The following is a 19,700-nucleotide window of genomic DNA, read 5'->3' as shown; positions in this document are numbered from 1 at the left end:
AGGTCACGTCAAAAGTCAAGGCCATGCCGAGAGTTTTCTTTGACTTTGAAGGATTCGCTCATAATGAATTTGTGCCAGACGGACCAACTGTTAATCGGTGGTACTATCGGGACGCGCTGAGCGGTTCTAGGCGCTGCACTCTGAAACCGCGCTACCGCTACGGTCGCAGGTTCGAATCCTGCCTCGGGCAAGGGTGTGTGTTATGTCCTTAGGTTTAAGTAGTTCTAAGTTCTAGGGGACTGATGACCTCAGAAGTTAAGCCCCATAGTGTTCAGAGCCATTTGAACCATTACTATCGGGACGCGTTGCAACGCCTGCGAGAAAATGTGAGAAGGAAACCACTTGAAATGTGGCGAGACAATTCTTGGCTCTTACCTCAAGGTAACGCACACGCACATTCATCCCTGTTGGTGCGTGACTATTACACAAAAAACGCAATCACTGTGCTGCCTAATCCTTGGTACTCTCCAGAAATGGCTGCTACGGACGTTCTTAATTTACAAAGTTGAAAATCCCTTTGAAAGAACGAAAATCTACAGACGGCGCTTCGCGCGATCCAGCAAGAAGCATACCAAGACTGCTCCCGGAAGTGAAAACGGCGTTGGGATCGGTGTATCAGTTGTGGAGGAGAGTATGTAGATGGAGAATCACTTAATAAAAGCAAGTCTTCTGGTCCAGACTGAATACCAATTAGGTTCCTTACAAAGTATGCTGATGGATTAGCTCCGTACTTAACAATCATATAAAACCGTTCGCTCGACGAAAGATTCGTACCCAAAGACTGGAAAGTTGCACAGGTCACACCAATATTCAAGAAAGGTTGTAGGAGTAATCCACTTAATTACAGGACCATATCATTAACGTCGATATGCAGCAGGATTTTGGAACATATATTGTGTTCGAACGTTATGAATTACCTCGAAGAGAACGGTATATTGACACACAGTCAACATGGGTTTAGAAAACATCGTTCTTGTGAAACACAACTAGCTCTTTGTTCGCATGAAGTGTTGAATGCTACTGACAAGGGATTTCAGATCGATTCCGTATTTCTGGATTTCCGGAAGGCTTTTGACACTGTACCACACAAGGGGCCTGTACTGAAATTCCGTGCTTATGGAATATCGTCTCAGTTATGTGCCTGGATTTGTGATTTCATGTCAGAGAGGTCACAGTTCGTAGTAATTGACGGAAAATCATCGAGTAAGACTGGAATGATTTCTGGCGCTCACCAAGGTAGTGTTATAGGTCCTTTGTTGTTCCTTATGTATATAAACGATTTTGGAGACAATCTGAAGAGCCGTCTTAGGTTGTTTGCAGATGGCGCTGTCGTTTATCGACTAATAAAGTCATCAGAAGATCAAAACAAAATGCAAAAAGATTTAGAAAAGATATCTGAATGGTACGAAAATTGGCAGTTGACCCTAAGTAACGAAAAGTGTGAGGTCATCCACATGAGTGCTAAAAGGAAATCGTTAAACTTCGGTTACACAATAAAGCAGTCAAATCTAAAGGCCGTAAATTCAACTGAATACCTAGGAATTACAATTACGAACAACTTCAATTGGAAGGAACACATAGAAAATGTTACAAATCTACTAAGAAGACTGCCTACACTAAGCTAGTCCGTCCCATTTTAGAATACTGCAGCGCAGTGTGGTATTCTTATCAGATAGGACTGACGGAGTACATCGAAAAAGTTCGAAGAAGGGCATTACGTTTTGTATTATCGCGAAATATGGGAGAGAGTGTCACTGAAATGATACAGGATTTGGGGTAGACATAATTAAAACAAAGGCGTTTTGGTTGCTGCGGAATCGTCTCACGAAATTCTTATCACCAACCTTCTCCTTCGAATGCGAAAATATTTTGTTGACACCGACCTACATAGGGAGAAACGATCATCACGATAGAATAAGGGAAATCAGAGCTCCTACGGAAAGACGTAGTTGTTAGTTCTTTCCGCGCGCTATACGAGATCGGAATACAGAGAATTGTGAAGGTGGTTCGATGAACCTTCTGCCAGGCACTTAAATGTGATTTGCAGAGTATCCATGTACATGTATATGAGACCATCCACGATACATAGAAGGTAAGCGTAGAAAACGTTTGTGGACAAAGTTCCGCACATTTTCGAACAGACTTCATATACTGAACGTACGTGCCATACAAATGTTGATGATGTTCCAAATAGTTGATTTACCACTGGGGTAAAATCGAGTGATTTAGCAGACCGGCCGAGTGGCAGTAGAGTGCCTGACTGTCCCCCATGCGAAGAACGTAGAAGAGGGGCACATCTGCTCACCGAAATTGTCGAAATAAACTTCCTGGCGCACGTTCACGAAATGTGAACGAGTGTACCCAAACCATGGTACGAATTGCCCCCCCCCCCCTCCAAAAAAATCATAAAAATCGCCTCTTGTCTGAATTAAACCCTACGTGCAGTGGGGTAAGCGCGTCGGTGCACTCGGCTCCTTGTATCATTTGAAAGGTGACAGAACACATACCCAGACCGATCCATATGCCTCCAGTCAGGAACCGTCCAATGTGTATGTTGCTTGATCCGTTGAAGACATACAGCTTTAAATGCCTCTGTGAGGTGTTACTCTTTATGAGGCATCCGACTCCAAACGTCAACCACATGCAGTTCACTTCATAACGTTCGTTCTCAAACTGGAGGGGGTGTGCCTGCAGTCACTGACAGCAGAAAATCCCTTTTGGCTATAGACTGATTGTCATTTACAATGCGTGACCGTCATCTCCAATTCCTGTCAGTGAGGGTCTGTTTAAGATCACTGTTCAGATCCCTTATTACGTGGCTGTGGGTGGCACATTATTCTTTGTAGACATGTTCGACAGCTCGTGCTGATACACCAACGACTCAGGCAACTTTCTGCAGTGACGAGCACTTCCGAATGTGACAGCTCCTTTCTGCCAGTTTGTTACGTCTCCAAGCTGACCCAACTTATGGACGCGATTCCATTCAACCACTGTAACTATATATTTTCGTGTATTTTTATGCATTTCATAAGACAGAATGTGTGAAATTAACAAACACATCTAACTTTCATTACTTGAGTCCTCTATCTGTTAAAGCAATGTAATGCACTCAGCCTCGTGATGCCAATTTTGGAACTACTTGGAGCAGCGGGTCGGAAGTCTGGTACGTCGGCAACACGGCCAGAAGAATGGTGTGCTGACCACATGCCACTCCATACTGCACCTGTGTGACGTCGAATGGCAGAGGATGATTTGGCGGGCAGTCGACATCCCTTGGGCCCTCAAGGTGTGGACGAGGAGCTCCTTTCATCTGACAAAACACAACTTGAACAACCTACGCTCATTCAACAAGTGAAAATAATCAGGACACATGAAAGTCTACAATTATGCAATTGCATGGTGTCTGTTCTTTTGGACACGCCCGGGAGAACACGCATCACGCATTCAAATAATAGATTCGACTCGATGGACCCTGAATCCACAAAGTTCAGTGTATATGCACATTTAAGTTCGATTTCCAGTGGGAATCTAAAATTAGCGAACGTGGAAGACATGAACGGTGATTGGGAATAGGTGGCGCTATATCGGAATGTGAGTCGTCTGGGAGGCGTGTCAAGACAGTCCGCGAATTGCTATAAACACTGTGTACGGCTGGCTCAGTGGTTAACGCAGCTGCCTAGTAATCAGGAGATCCCGAGTTCTAGCCCTAGTCCAGCACATATCTTCACTCGTCGCCGGTGATTCAGCATAAAGCCCCGATGCAGCCGGTATCATTGGTTCCTTCCCTTTCCTTTCTTGTCACCTTGCCCGCTCCACCTTCATTTTTATGTAATGTACAGTCTTAGACATAAAAACTGACCGCCGACCGGCCGGCCGCCACAGAGACCAAGTCGTTCACTTAAGGTGGCCAATAAAACCGACCGCCCTGACAACGCTAAGTCCAGCCATGTGCCCAATCTGGCAACACTGTAAGACACGGTAGTGTCAGAAAGAAGTGTTGGTCTACTTCCGAGATGTTGTGTTGTGTGAGCCCGTAACCGTCGTGCCTCCTACATTCATAGTCGCGTGTTCGCATCCAACCGTTTTTTTTTTGTTTTTTTGTTTTTTTTCCTATGTATTTCGACCCTCGTCTAAAGTTATGACTCTGATTAAACATTGAAGATAATTCGTTTAACATTCTACCCACCAGTAATAACAGACGCTTCCAGAAACAATTCCACAGGACAGCTCGAGGCTGCTTCGCGATCAGAACAGCTTACGCTTGAGCAGTTCCTTGCGCTGCAGTAGCTACCGGCTACCGGCCAGACGCCAAACGCCGCCTGAAATTGGGCGCCGCCCAGGTGAACGCTGCGCGACTCTGTCAGTGTATGTCTCAACTCTCATTTTCGAATTTGAGGTGCTTGTTATCATCTTGCAGTTAAGCAATGGATTTTTCGTACTTGAAAATCATGAACTACGGTTAAGCATTGCAAAATTGCGTCTCAAGTGGAAAAAGGTGTAACATCTGCAACACCATATTTACTTTTGATATAATAGAGGGATGAATGCAGAGGAGGCAACTCGAAAGATCTGAACTGCATGCAGAGCGAGTGCTTTTGGGAAAAACACGCTAGAAAAGATATTCTTGTTTCAACAAAGATCGTTCTGGCAAGAATGACTTTCCACATTAAGGAAGTCTCGACTTATGATATAAGTGATGGTTACAATTTAGCCATAACGCGACATTTGCGTTCAACAGTCAAGGCTCAGAACACTGCTGTAGGAATACTGCATGCTCTAATTCGAAACAACAAAAATCAACAGTGACTATTATTGCAGTTTTGCTTAAACGTCATCAGGTTGCTCGTTGAGCATTCGTATGCAATACTGTAACTGGCGGCGAGTTGTGATGCCTTTATCGTTATGTTCCTAAGAAGAAATGAAAGGCTGAGCCCTACCAAAAGACGTGAACTCTAGCAAAGAGTAATGTGAACATAATATTTTCCATCTGATAGCTCCAAAAGTGTGTTTTGCACTACGAATTCTTCCCCAAGGGTGTGTCCATCACAGCTGGAATTTGTATCCAACAACTGAGACACCTTTTGGTCGCAGAGTAAGAAAATCGACCGACAAAACTACATCACGTGTGCTACTGCATGATAAAGCACTCTGTTGATTTGAGAAACAAAGCTATCGAGGAGATTGATAGGGAAGTCATCTCTCAGTTATTTATAGTACCATTCTCCGTATTAATTATAGTGTTACACTAAAGTAATCCTTCTATTGTCGCGTCCCATTCTTCCTCTTCCCAACTTAGGTCTGGAGACGATCTGCTAGTCACACCGAAAACGGTCATTATTTAAAAAAAGTGAGTCCTATTGTCCTTTTCATTTATTATAAACACGCCTACCGCAGCGTGTTTCACTACTCTGCCCCTACCGAGAAACCTTCTGATTGGCGGCTTTCCATACTGCCCTTTCCCTTTTGTAAAGTTATCTTTTACATAGTTCAAGCTTTCACAGTTTAAATTTGTGCCCTTGCACTTCCATCAATAAAATGTTTCTTGTCGGTATGATTGAAGCTTATCTCACGATTTCTGAGAATGATGCGCAAAAGGCTCCAAAGTGCCCAGTTTGGCACGCCTTAGCGATGTTGCGCAATATTAAGTAAAGAAGACTTCGGAAAAATTTTAATTCATCGTCATAGCAGGACAGTTACGGACTGCTTAGGCAGCGACCTCATTTCATTTCACAAAAGGCGGAAGAAAGGCAGTAACTCAGTTGTCTACTACTGGCACCAATGACTGTCCGAATTTTTCTCGTGCTCTTAGGATCTTCAATCGAGTGTGCAGGTTGTTCGGAAATTCCCATTACGAACTTCTGGGACTTTTAGATGGGTCTACATCTACATCTACATATATACTACGCTAGCCACCGAGCGGATTGGGCGAGGGAAAAACTACTGCCTGAACTCCTCAGTACGAGCTCTAATTTCCCTTATCTTTGAATGGTGATCATTGCGTGATTTGAAAGTTTGTGGTAATAATATATGCTCAACATCCTCGGCGAAGATCGGATTTTGGAATTTAGTGAGCAGCCCCTTCCGTTTAGCGCGTCGTCTATCTGAAATTGTGTCCCACTTCAAACTTTCGATGAGATTTGTAACGCTCTCGCTATGGCTAAATGTACCAGTCACGAATCTTGCCTCTCTTCTTTGGACCTTCTCAATTTCTTGAATCAGACCCAACAGACAAGGGTCCCATACAGACGAACAATACTCTAAGACTGGACGAACTAAAGTACTGTAAGCAATTTACTTTGTTGAAGGACTGCATCGCTTCAGGATTCTATCAATAAACCGCAATCTAGAGTTCGCCTTACCCGTTACTGGTGTAATCTGATCGTTTCATTTGAGATCATTTCGAATAGCCACACCCAAATACCTGACGGATGTTACCGCTTCCAAAGACTGGGCATTAATCTTGTACTCGTACATTAATGGGGATTTTCGCTTTGTTATACGCATGGGCTACACTTACTAATATTGAAAGCTAACTGCCAGTAATTACACCACGAATTTATTTTCTGCAAATCCTCATTGATTTGTGTTTCGTGTGTTTCGTGTGATTCTACTTTCCTGTAGACTACAGCATCATCGGCAAACAGTCTAATGCCGCTGTCAATACAATTAACCAGATCGTTTATGTAAATCGTAAGAAGCAGCGGACCTATTACGCTGCCCTGGGGCACACCTGATGTTACGCTTGCTTCTGCTGAATTCTCCCCATTCAAGGAGACATACTGCTCTCTGTCTGTTAGAAAACTTTCTATATAACCGCATATGCCATCGGACAGCCGTAAGCTCGCACTTTTTGGAGTAATCGACAGTGCGGAACTGAGTCGAAATCCTTTCGAAAGTCGAGGAATATGGCATGGACCTGGGAGCCGGTATCTAGAGCCTGTTGTATATCATGCACAAAGAGGGCCAGCTGTGTCTCGCATGACCGCTGTTTCCTAAAACTGTGCTGGTTTCTGCAGATGGGCTTCTCAGAGTCTAGAAAGATCATTATGTCTGAACACAAAATATGTTCCATGATTCTACAACAAATCGATGTCAGTGAAATTTGCCGGTAATTATGTGCATCCGATTTTCTACCCTTTTTATAGATTGCTATGACCTGGACCTTCTTCCAGTCCCGTGGAACTTCCCGCTGTTCCAATGATCTCTGATAGATGATGGATAAGAATGATGCTATTATTTGTAGCATAGTGAACATAAAATCTTACGGGCATACCATCTGGGCCAGAAGCCTTCGTGACATCTAAGGATCTTAACTGTTTTACAGTCCCAGATACACTAAACACTATGTCAGCCATCCTTGAAAGGGGGAATGGTGCTGCAGTCCTCTAACGTAAACGAGTTTTTGAAAGCTAGGTTTAGAATTTCGACCTTCTGTTTGTCGTCATCCGCTACATTACCTGTACTGTCAGCAAGAGAAGATATTGAATTATTTATGGCGTTAATATATTTTACGTACGACCAAAATTTTTGGGGGTTATTTTTAGAATCTGCAGATAAAATATTGCTTTCAAATTCGTTAAAAGAATCTCTCATTGACCTTTTGACAGCTGCTTTCATTTCGCATAATTTCTGTTTGTCAGCGGGACAGGGACTACGTTTAAAACGATTGTGTAAAATTCTCTGCTTTCTCAGCAACTTCCTAATATGTTTGTTGAACCAAGGTGGATCCTTTTCCTCCCCTATGTTTTTGCTAGGCACATATTTCTCTAGCACGAGGTGGACAATACCTTTAAATTCCGACCAAAGATGCTCGATATCTTTGTGTCCCGCTGTGAATGCTTGGAGCTGACTATGAAGATATTCATTAATGACAATTTTATTTGCTTTCCCAAACAAGAAAACTCTAGGCTGTTTCTTTGAGTTTTTTTTGCAACTTTCACTGACGTAGAAGCCAACACGACATTACGGTCGCTAATACCTTCTTCTAGACTAACTTCCTCAAAAAGATCAGGTCTGTTTGTCGCCAAGATATCTAATATGTTCCCATCTCGAGTTGGTTTTCTAACCAACTGCTCAAGGTTGTATGTTGAGAGCGCTCCTAGAATAACTTCACACAAGTCTTTGCTTCTGCCCCCCGTGTTAAATGTATAATTTTCCCAGTCAATGGACGGCAGATTGAAGTCTCCACCTATAACTAATGGATAACTTGGATATTTGTTTCCTATGTACTCAAGACTTTCCCTGAAACGTTCTGCGACGTTTGTTGCGGATACTGGTGGTCTATAAAAACACCCTAATACAATGGTCAATCCTTGTCTGATTGACAGCTTTATCCAGATTATTTTACAGTCTGACCCAGCATCGATCTCAACTGCGTTTCAATAGCTTTTAAATGCAGTGAACACACCATCTCCCATAGCATCAGTCCTATCTTTCCTAAACATTGTCCAATCTGAGTTCTAAATTTCACTACTATTTATGTCTGGTTTCAACCAGCTTTCGGTACCTAATACAATATTGGCATTACTACTATTTATTTCGGAGAGTAAGTCGGGGGCCTTGCTACGGACACTTTGACAATTTACTAACATGAGATTTAGCATATTCAGGCGAAGGAACGATTTTTACAGTTGCCACACCCACATCAGTGTCATGAACTGGTAATTTTTCAGGCCAACGGTTTGTTTCCCGTGAGGAGGAACATAATCTAAAAAAAAAACCATGTGCATACCACAAGTACTGTGCTACCCATGTAGCTGCTTCCTGCGTATAGTGCACCCCTACATATAGGGCGCCCTACAACCTTCCACCCCATAGCGTAAGTCGAGGAATCTACAACCATTTTCGTCACAGAGCCGTCCTAGCCTCTGATTTAGATTCTCAACTCGACTCCAAACCAGAGGACCCAGATCCATCCTGGGTATGATGCTGCAAATCGTCAGCTTGGCTTCCACTCCTGGAGAGATGGAGGCCGCCTTCGCCAATTTAGCCAGCTGTCGAAAGGACCCAAGGATTTCCTAAGAGCCTCGAAGACTGGCATCGTTGGTGCCGACATGTTCCACAATCTGCATCTGGCTGCACCCCTCACGCTTGATAGCCGCCGGATGAGCCTCTTCCACATCCTGGACAAAGCCCCCCGGCAAGCACACTGAGTGGACTTTGCACTTCTTCCCCGCCCTAGCCGCTTTGTTCCTGAGGGGCTCCCTGAGCCGCCTAACATTGGAGCTGCCAATAACTAATGAAACCCTATCCCCACGTGCCTGTCCAGACCTCGCAGAAGGAGTGGCCTAGTGGCAGAAGGTGCATTTTGGTCCAGCTCAGTCTCCCCCCAGAGTCAGATAGCACACTGAATCTATTAGCAAACTGCATGGGTTTTGGCAGGAGCCTGCATCCCCCATGCAGCCTTCGCCTTGAGGCTCTAGACCTTGACACAGTCTGCCATCCACACTGAGGTGAGAGTGGGCTGGCCAGTTCAGTTGCACCTTAGGTTGGCTCAGTGACAGAGAGCTGTGACATCCCCCCCTGCAAATCTAGAACAGTAGAAGCTGCCCCAGGCACCCCATCCCCACTGCACCTCAAGGTGGCACTCTGGAGCCTGTTGACTATGCCCAACAAAGCTTCCAGCTGTGTTTGGACTGTGACCAACTCCTGCTGCATCCGCACACAACAGACACAGTCCCTATCCATCTACCTACATAATAAGTGATTTACTATAAGAAACTTAAGGAAATCTACTGCCACACAATGTTAACAGCTACACTCTAGTTGGCAGAAGGGAAACTCAACAATGAAAAACAATAAAAATGTGTGGTAGAAGCTGGATCTGGTGCTTATTTTCATGCTAGAGGCTATCTAGTGAATATTATTAAAGAATTAAACAGAAACCCATGATAAGCTACACCTATTGATTATCCCTTGAATTTACAATGTAAAAAAATGTTTACATACATACGTACGTAATGTTTTGAACAGGAACCCATGTCCAGAAACGTACTTGCATGCTAGCAAGATGATGTCAAGCTACGACGTACAAAATTCTTGCAACATTATCTACTGCTGGTGAAGTATCCGCGTACTGAGGAGTGCTTGAAGGCACTTTAAAAGAAATGCCTTCAGTTACAAAACGAAACCCAATTACAATATCCTTGAATGAATATCCAAAGAGCTACATTCAACAGAAATAGCTCTCCTGTGATCTTGTCTGTGACATGCTTACACGATGAGCGCCTGAGTCGGTGGCGTGAAGACGCGGTACGTTACTGCACCAGGTCTGCCTGCTTGGAGCACTTAGACGGAACTACTGGTACCGCCACCTGGTAGCACTCGAACTCAACTTTTGATGCGACTGGACGTAATTGCTGGTACTGCCGACTTGAGGCGTAGGGCGCAATTGACTAACATGCCGCTCAACAGCCAACAGATGGTAAAAAGATAATGAGGAGATAGTAAAACAATATAAACAGGTGACAAAACGGTGACTAGTTAAAACTGGAACAAGGCGAAAAGTGGCGAAGCGAAAATAAAAAACAAAGGGTTGGTGATGCTGATTAAAACACATAGTAATGAACCAGGCACAATTAAAAAACAAGGTGACAGTCCAGTTTCTGTTCACAAGAGTTAAAAAAAAAAAAACACCTAGCGATAGTACAGTGTCTGTTCGCAACAATGAAAGGGGACACACAAGACGGAACACTCACTTAAAACTGCACCATAGAGAAGACATGATGGCAGATGGGGGATGGGGGGGGGGCAAGGACCCAGACCGGTGAGGGGGGAAAAGGGGTGGAGAGGAAAAGGAAAAGAGGGCCACTGAAGGGAGAGGACACGTAAAAGGGAGGGGGCAGGACAGATGCGGAAAGGAGTGGGAAGGCAGAGGAGGGAAAAGCAAAAGGAGTCGGGGGAGAGAATGGGGTAAAAGAGGGGGTAGGTGGGGAAAAAACAGGATGGAAGAAGGGGGAAATGAAGCCTGGGAAAAGAATAGAGGGAGGGAGGGGGAGGTGAGGATCAGAGTTGATAGGAGGGATAAATGGAGGGCGAGAGGGCATCATCCGGAAGGGGGAGTTGATAGCAGCAACTTTGGGAGAGGAGAGGAAGGGTGTAGAGGTGGAGGTTAGGGGGGGACACAATGGTGAAGGCATGGCAGTGGGCGGGGGTTGGAGAGGAGAGGAGCAACCAGGGGATGGGGGCGATCAAGTCGGCGGGAGGTGTAGAGCACGTGGATATGTTCGTGGAAAAGGAACAGATGGGGGAAAGGATCAGGTCATAGAGGATCCGCTTGGGGGACGGGAGGCTTATATGGAAGGTGAGGTGGAGTGCAAGGTGCTTGAGAATCTGGAGGGGCTTATGGAATTGGGGGGGGGTGGATATACAGACTTATCAAGTAACGGTGGTGGCCTAAAGAGTCGGGCTTGGATGGACATCCGCGTGGCGCTGCGAGAGCACGTGACCTGGCTTAGCAAAGTAGTGCCCGGCCGACAGCGCTCTCTGCTGCGACAGACATGCTGCCTGTCGGTGAGTTGCCACTCCCAGACACTGTGGAGTCGACGTGTAGCTCTGTGGTAAACAGCCCAGGCCACACAAGGAAAATATCTTTCTTTTGATGAAAGCCTTTTGTGCACGTCCTCCTTGCGGGGCAGTTGCCCACGCGGCCTGCCTAGTGTGCTGAGGAATCCGTTACTAGGCGGATACAATAACTGGCATATCTCTGTTTTACTTTTATCTTGATCCTTGAATTCAGTTATGAAAATTGTTTGTGCTTACCGAAATTGATCATCTGTGACCATTTGTTTGCCTGCATGGACTGAAATAAAGAAAAGGTTTTCCACATCTCCTAGATCGCTGTATCATTCATCATGACAGGGTAACATCTGTAGTTGAGTGAACATCAAACTATCCCTTTCAGTTGCAGTGGACTGGATGTCTGTCTCAACTAATCACATAACGCGATTTTGTAGATATCTGTGTGGAATCGCGTCAGTGTTGTCGCACTATATAGACCACTACGTTTTTCGCCTGCTGCTATAAGTGCTACACAGCTGGAAGTTGGTAACAGCACTGCCAACTGTCAGGAATCTTCTTACGCAGTCTTTACTGGGAAAAATGGTTCAAATGGCTCTGAGCACTATAGGACTTAACTTCTGAGGTCATCAGGCCCCTAGAACTTAGAACTACTTAAACCTAACTAACCTAAGGACATCACACACATCCATGCCCGAGATAGGATTCGTGCCTGCGACCATAGCGGTCGCACGGCTCCAGACTGTAGTGCCTAGAACCGCTCGACCACCCCGGGCGGCTTTACTGGGAAAGAAAGGGTTTCTACCTGAGATGTTGCACCATAGAGTGCTTTGTCCTGTGCAGCTGGGCGAGTGAGTAAGGCAGCTTGTGGCCAGATAATGTGCTAATGGATCTCCACTTGAATTTCGTATAACCCCACTGGCTTGTGGGATGGAGTCCTGCAACATCTTCGAAAAGCATGAACACGCGATGCTATATAACACAGGTAAAGAAGTGAAAAACGTCTCCTCAGGGAAAGGTTTAGATCGAGGGTCCAATGACAACAAACATATCTTTCGATAACCATTTACTTTGAAGCTGCAACAACAATATAGAGAGGAAAGAATTCCCACAAATACAGCTGTGCCTGGCACCAACGCAGAGAGCCAAATCTTAGCCCTGCGACGCGGAGCTTACGCTTTATTTCATGACTCGCAAAATTTCCCCACTCTCGGAGTTCTTAAGAACAGAACTTCTTTATCGTGACCAGCGGCCTCAGCGGCTTCATTGCTACAGTCAGAAAAGCGCAAACACGAGGCGCTAGTGCGTCGGTGACTTACAAGGGACTCGTGAGACAAGCTTTGGAGCTGCTGGGGTGAATAGCCGAGGCTGTGGCTGCTTTCGGCGTAATACAGCATGAAGGAGAATCTGGTAACTTCTCTGTAGTTCTTGACTCTATTAACTCCGCAAAACCTACACTGCCGGAAAAAAATGCAACACCCTCAAACAATCTGTTCAGGGGCACCAGGGTGTAATATGTACTTACTGAGACGTTGTAGTATTAATGATTCATTTGTCATGGTCATCGCTTATCAATAACGCTCGGTAGTCTCGTCTGGGCACCCTCTGTGGGCAGTAACCGTGCTGAGTTTAGAGGTAAAATATTTGAAACATTCATTCTAGGGGACAACGATGTCCCACTGAAGAGTACGTACTCTGGTAGAACAGCTTCGGCCATTTGAATGAGGTCGCATTGTGGGAATCTGGATGGACGTATCAATGAACTGTTGCACATGCTGGACGTAATGCATCAGTGGTGTTTCGCTGCTTTCAACAATGGTTTGGACCATTTCCACACATGTAGACTAGGTTCTGGACGTCTGCGTAGCACAGTCGACGTCAAGGTCAAAACATTGTGCGAGCAGCTGTGGCCGAGCAAAAAACTTCCAAGGAAAAAGTCCAGGCATACGTTCCACCTATTGCACAGGAACGAACCACTGCGAACATTTTCCTTTCAGCTCTCCAGTAGTACATAATTCGAGTCCACATTAACTCACGAATTACAAGCGAGGAAAACAAATGAAGGTTTCTTATCGTACCCTCCTTTTTAATAATCCGAGAGCACATTAGCTCATGAAATCACTATTCAGTAAGTACTACCAAGGCAGAAAGAGGTGTGAACCCCATGTCGGGATCAGGCTACATGGCTACCTCACTAGTAACAGGTGAGACATTCAGCTGCCGCTGTGGAGCCCGACACTGGTGCCCATGGAGGATAGTTTAGGCATCAGTAAATTTTTTGTTTCTGACCTCATGTTATGTCTCGAAAAATCTTGTAAAACATATAATCTTTCTCCTGATTTACCAATACTGACACTGAGAATGTTCAGGTTAGTTGAACTTACTTTGTACTTATAAGTCAGTAATCAACAGCACCATGGCAGTTCTTCATATACAGAGAAGTTACCTAATGGAGATTACAACAGTCATAGCAAATGGTTGTTTCCTTATTTTCACAGGCGTGTTGTGCAGAATATGCACAAACTCCTGGCGCCAAGCGGAGAAGCTGTGTTTACAATAATAGCTAACATGCCGTTATTCGCTGCATACGAAGAAATGGTGAAAGATCCACGCTGGACCCAGTACATGGAGGTAACGTACCGGTGCTAACAGCGCCCTCTTTTTTATTTCTTTACGTCTTGAAAACGATAATTTTGCCAGAACATTTACAGATGTCTTGCGCAGTCTAAACTACATCTGTCGACTACAGGGAATTTATGGACCATCTAATTGTGAATGAACGATAAATGTGTATTGTGGGACGTAGGTGGAGTGTGTGTGGCGCCATTGCCAGACATAACGAATTTTCACCCTTACTATATGACAGCTTCTGGTACGCTTAAGTGAAGCAACATTTAATTTTATTGATAAAAACATCAATGTAATGTAGCGATGAATGAACCTTGTAACTAGTACTGGGATAAAAATTACGCAATGGAACACTGTTAGAATATTATAAAACGACGTACAGGTGTGAGAAAAACCCTCTTGTTCTTTACCTCTCTTATTATCTAGCTCTGATACACTATTGTTCTCTTGCGATTAGGTCCTTATTGATCGCTGTCGCTGGGCTGTAATACGAAGCGTGCGTAGTATTTACGTGTGTAGACTGAATTTTCATTGAAGCATAAAAAATAAACTCCATATTGTGACCTTCGTATTTGAATACCGTCCTTCGTTTTGGATAAAAAAAAAAGAGAAAATAGATTTTATCCGTAAGAGGGACGAAATTAAATACGTAAGCTTTTCGTTTGGTTCTCGATCGTTTCAAAAGCCATTTGTTGGTAATTACTGTTGGCATATGACATTCAAAAATGGTTCAAATGGCTCTGAGCACTATGGGACTTAACATCTGAGGTCATCAGTCCCCTAGAACTTAGAACTACTTAAACCTAACTAACCTAAGTACATCACACACAGCCATGCCCGAGGCAGGATTCGAACCTGCGACCGTAGTGGTCGCGCGGTTCCAGACTGTAGCGCCTAGAACCGCTCGGCCACCCCGGCCGGCCATATGACATTCATTAGAACCTGCAGCCACTTATTTTTCTCGAAGTCCGATAATTTTTCTGAGTGTAATTTTTACGAAAGCCACCTTCACTTCTTTACATGGTCAATAAAATACCAAAACGTTGTAACTCTTCAGAGTTTCCCAGCGATCTGATGACATCTTGGGTCGTCAGGTGTTCTGCCGGATATCAGCGTCGTACCTGCACAATATTTCGGTAAAGTAGCTCGTAACCTTCATCATGTGTGACCTGAGATTGCTCCTAGAGTGGACCTGATCCAGTATTTATGTCTGTGGCCTTCCCCCTCCACCGGCGATTGCAGGCGATCCCTCTGTGGTCAGCACCCGTTCGCTGCAATCTTATGGAACATTGCCGTTCCGTTTTCCGTCCGATATGGTTCTGGGTGTTCCCTCTGTGATCCACGACCATCAGACTGGCTTCTGCACATGTTAGCCCTGTATTTAGCCATATTTGTAATTTTTCCTTTGGGAATAGTCAGTTTCCTGAAAGATTAAAGTACTCAGTAGTAAAGCCGCTTTATAAAAAGGAGGAAAGGGATAATGTAGACAGTTGTAGGCCTATTTCCATGCCATCAGTGTTTGATAAAATTATTGAAAAGGCTGTGCATGTAATGATACTTGATCATTATCACATGATTTGCTATCAAATGTACAGTTTGGCTTTAGAAGTCGTTTAACAACTGAAAATGCTATATTCTCTTTTCTCTGTGATGTACTGGATGGGTTAAACAAAAGGTTTCGAACGCTAGGCATAGTTTTTGATTTAACTAATGCGTTTGATTGTGTTGATCACAAAATAGTGCTCCAGACGTTGGACCATTGCGGAATACGGGGAATTGCTCACGATTGGTTCACCCATTACTTTAGCAACAGACAGCAAAAGGCCATTATTCACAGTGTTGAGAATGGCTGTGATGTGGGGTCTGAGTGAGGTACAGTCAAGTAAGGGGTGCCCAAGGGATCAGTATTGGGGTCACCCCTGTTCCTTATTTATATAAATGCTATGCCCTCTAGTACTACAGGTAACTTTGAAATATTTCTGTTTGATGATGCACTAGTTTGGTAGTAAAGGATGTTATCTGCAACATTGACTCGGTTTCAAATAGAGCAGTTCATGCCATAAGTTCATGGCTTGTAGAAAATAAACTAACGCTAAATCATAGTAAGACTCAGTTTTTACAGTGTCTAACAAGTAATTCAACAAAATCTGACATTTTAATTTCACAGGACGGGCATGTGGTTAGTGAAACAGTTCAAATTTCTAGGTGTTCAGATAGATAGTCGTTCGACACGAAAATTACTCTACTTTGCTTATTTTCATTCGCTTATGTCATATGGTATTATATTTTATTGGGGTAACTCTTCCCAATCTAAAAGGATATTTTTGGCTCAGAAACAGGCGGTTTGGGCAAAAAGTGTTGTAATTTCACAAACCTCTTGTCGATCCCTGTTCACAAGTGTGGGTATTTTGACATTGGCCTCTCAATATACACACATCAAAAAAACTTTTGCATCGCCTCGGTTCCGAGAGTTCCGGAACCAGTACAGAAAATTTGAATAGAGATCAATAATAAACATCATTTCCGCCCTTTTTATTGCTCATGAAAACCACACATTGCATGTTGTACCACCATACAGCGAGACCTTCAGAGGTGGTAGTTCAGAGTGCCGTACACACCGGTACCTCTAGTAGCGCGTCCTCTTGCATTGATACAGGCCTGTATTCGTCGTGGCACAAGGCACTGTTGATCCAGATTGTCCCACTCCTCACCGGCGATTAGGCATCGATCCCTCAGAGTGGTTGATGGATCACGCCGTTCATAAACAGCCCTTTTCAAACTATCCCAGGCATGCTTTTTGGATAGAGTTCATGTCTGGAGAACATGCTGGCCACTCTAGTCGAGCGATGTCGTTATCCTGAAGGAAGTCATCCACAAGATGTGCCCAGGGGGAGCGCGAAGTGTCGTTCATGAAGACGAATGCCTCGCCAAAATGCTGCCGATATTGTTGCACTATCGGTCGGATGATGGCATTCACATATCGTACAGCCGTTATGGCGCCTTCCATGACTACTAGCGGCGTACGTCGGCACCACATAATGCCACCCCAAAACAGCAGGGAACCTCCACCTTGCTGCAATCGCTGGGCAGTGTGTCTAAGGCGTTCAGCCTGACTGGGTTGCCTCCAAACACATCTCTGAGGATTGTCTGGTTGAAGGCATATGCGACACTCATTGTTGAAGAGAACGTGATGCCAATCCTGAGCGGTCCATTCGGCATGTTGTTGGGCCCATGTGTACCACGCTGCATGGTGTCGAGATTGCAAAGATGGACCTCTCCATGGACGTCGGGAGTGAAGTTGCGCATCATGCAGCCTATTACACATAGTTTGAGTCGTAACACGACGTCCTGTGGCTGCACGAAAAGCATTATTCAACATAGTGGCATTGCTGTTGAAACGTCCCCTTGGAACATTTATACCTGACTGTGCTTAAACTGACACACAATATTTTGTTAGCGCAACGCAATCTGACTTTCAATAATCCCTACAAAAGAATGGCCCTGACTAACATTAACCTATATATTTCACAAATCACTTACCTCACAAAAATCTTGGTTACTCGAACTACTGCAATACAGAGAGCACCACATTTACCACCTAAATAAAAGATTCAAACTACAGAAGGCACTAACTACTGATAGGGATAGTTAGCAAATGAAAGATATTAATAGAGAACAAACAATGTATTTACCTTAATAGTCATAATATATATAGCGGTTCATGACAAATTACAAAACTCCGCCATCTCTCTCCCCACATCCACCACTGCTGGCGACTCACCTCCAACTGCACAACGCTACGCGCTGTTAACAGCCCAGCTGCCCAACACTACAATGGCGACTATTACAACAATGCAAAGCAGCCACAGACTGCACACAGCACAGCCAGTGATTTTCATACAGAGGTGGCGTTACCAATAAAAAAACCTAAACAGCCTACTTACATAGCCCCCATGCTCCCCACAAAAAATTTTACAAATTGTTTTGGGCAGTGGCCAATAATGATTTGATAAAATTTTTCATAATTACAATAACAAAGATATCAAATGCACGCACTTATTGATACAATGTTGGTCAAAAGCTAAAATTTTCTCACAGTCTATAAAGACAGTCCTGATTCATCACAGTAAATTTACAGTGTTTTTCTTTTTTTTCAAAGTCTGAACAGTAAAAGAGAATGCACACAGAAGTAGTGGATTTCCATGCAGTCTTGAAGAAGTAGTGCCCTTCCATCGGAAAGACAGTGCTGACTCTTGACATGCTGACAGGTAATGGGCCACAACGTAGCAAACCCACAGCAGAGTCATTCGACGTTTTGAAGAATATTGGTAGGTAGGTCATCACAGAGCAGACCCACTGTAGTCCTGGTAGAGATTACGGTATTGGTGGGCCACCAGAGGTGCAGACCCACTGCAGTCCTTGTAGAAATGGCCAGCAGCCATCTGTTGCGACTGTGCAGGTGCACAATCACCATCGAAGAGTCTTGCAGAGAATATAGCAAGTCCATAAACCACCACTTGTGCACTCACAAAGTGTTTGGAATTGTCCTTAGAACCAGCAATGCTGTTATCCAGTCCCTTGCTGAATTATTAACACACGTGCAAACACTAACAGTCCCTACTTCTCACATATTGTCCATATACTATGACCAACAGAAACGTGTGCAGTGAAATGTAACTTAATTTGAAGAACTGGTGTCTATACAACTATAAATTTACAACATGAAAATACAATTACAAAGGTACAAAATACATCATTAAAGAACGTAACAGTACAGATAACATTTGTATCGAAATAACATATACATCAGTGTTACAGGAATTATGACATAAGTACATACATAAAAGATCGAATAACTTTCGAAACATCAACTTTACACATGAGCATTAAAACAGAACAGAATAAATAATGTCTAAACATCTTTACAAAGTAAATAACATATTATAAATGCAAACTATATTTGAGGATAACAGTATTCCTCATCATAGTGAATGTAGCTTAGTACTAGAAAAATTCTACAACATAAGTCTTATCAGATAAATACATAAAGACAGGAAGTTCACAAATACACAAGGGTACACAAACACATAGCATAATAATACAAAAGGAAAGGACAAGGTTTGTTTTCAGTGTAACATTTGGTACTGCAGTCCAACCCAAAACTTCATTCCATAGATCTTTCGTCTTATTTCGATATTTGCTCCAGCCAAAGAAATCCTATCCAAGCACCTCTCAGTGCATTTCTTCAAATTCATCGCAACTCATTCTCTTATAGGCTACCCTCTCTTAAGCTAACTTAAATCTACTGAGCTCAGATGCTAAACTAAGGGACGAGGCAATGCAACAGCATAAAACAATTATCACAAACAGCAATGAAAAAAATGGAAATTTGCAAAGCAAGCTACAGTAAATCTAAATTATCAAGCAATTCAACATTACAACTAATATGAGGCAATGCGCAGCAAACAAGAAAAATATATCTGGCTTAGCAGAGTAACACAAATTAAAATTCAGTAGCACGATACCTGGCAAACAGCAGCAGAAAATGAAATACC

At 43.7% G+C, this 19,700-nt stretch overlaps 1 protein-coding gene across 1 annotated transcript in view; it reads left to right on the top strand.

Annotated features, from left to right (window-relative positions):
* LOC126456519 (juvenile hormone acid O-methyltransferase-like) overlaps nt 1–19,700 on the top strand; it is a 115,846-nt gene that overhangs the window by 58,166 nt on the left and 37,980 nt on the right. Inside the window, exon 4 of the mRNA XM_050092268.1 lies at nt 14,016–14,148. Within this exon, the coding sequence (XP_049948225.1) occupies nt 14,016–14,148 (133 nt within the window). The remainder of the gene's footprint in view (nt 1–14,015; nt 14,149–19,700) is intronic.

The sequence above is a fragment of the Schistocerca serialis genome, chromosome 2 (assembly GCF_023864345.2).
Source record: "Schistocerca serialis cubense isolate TAMUIC-IGC-003099 chromosome 2, iqSchSeri2.2, whole genome shotgun sequence".
NCBI classification, from domain to species: Eukaryota; Metazoa; Arthropoda; class Insecta; order Orthoptera; family Acrididae; genus Schistocerca; species Schistocerca serialis.
The sequence above is the reverse complement of the archived record's forward strand: the minus strand, read 5'-3'. Positions and strand labels throughout refer to the sequence as shown.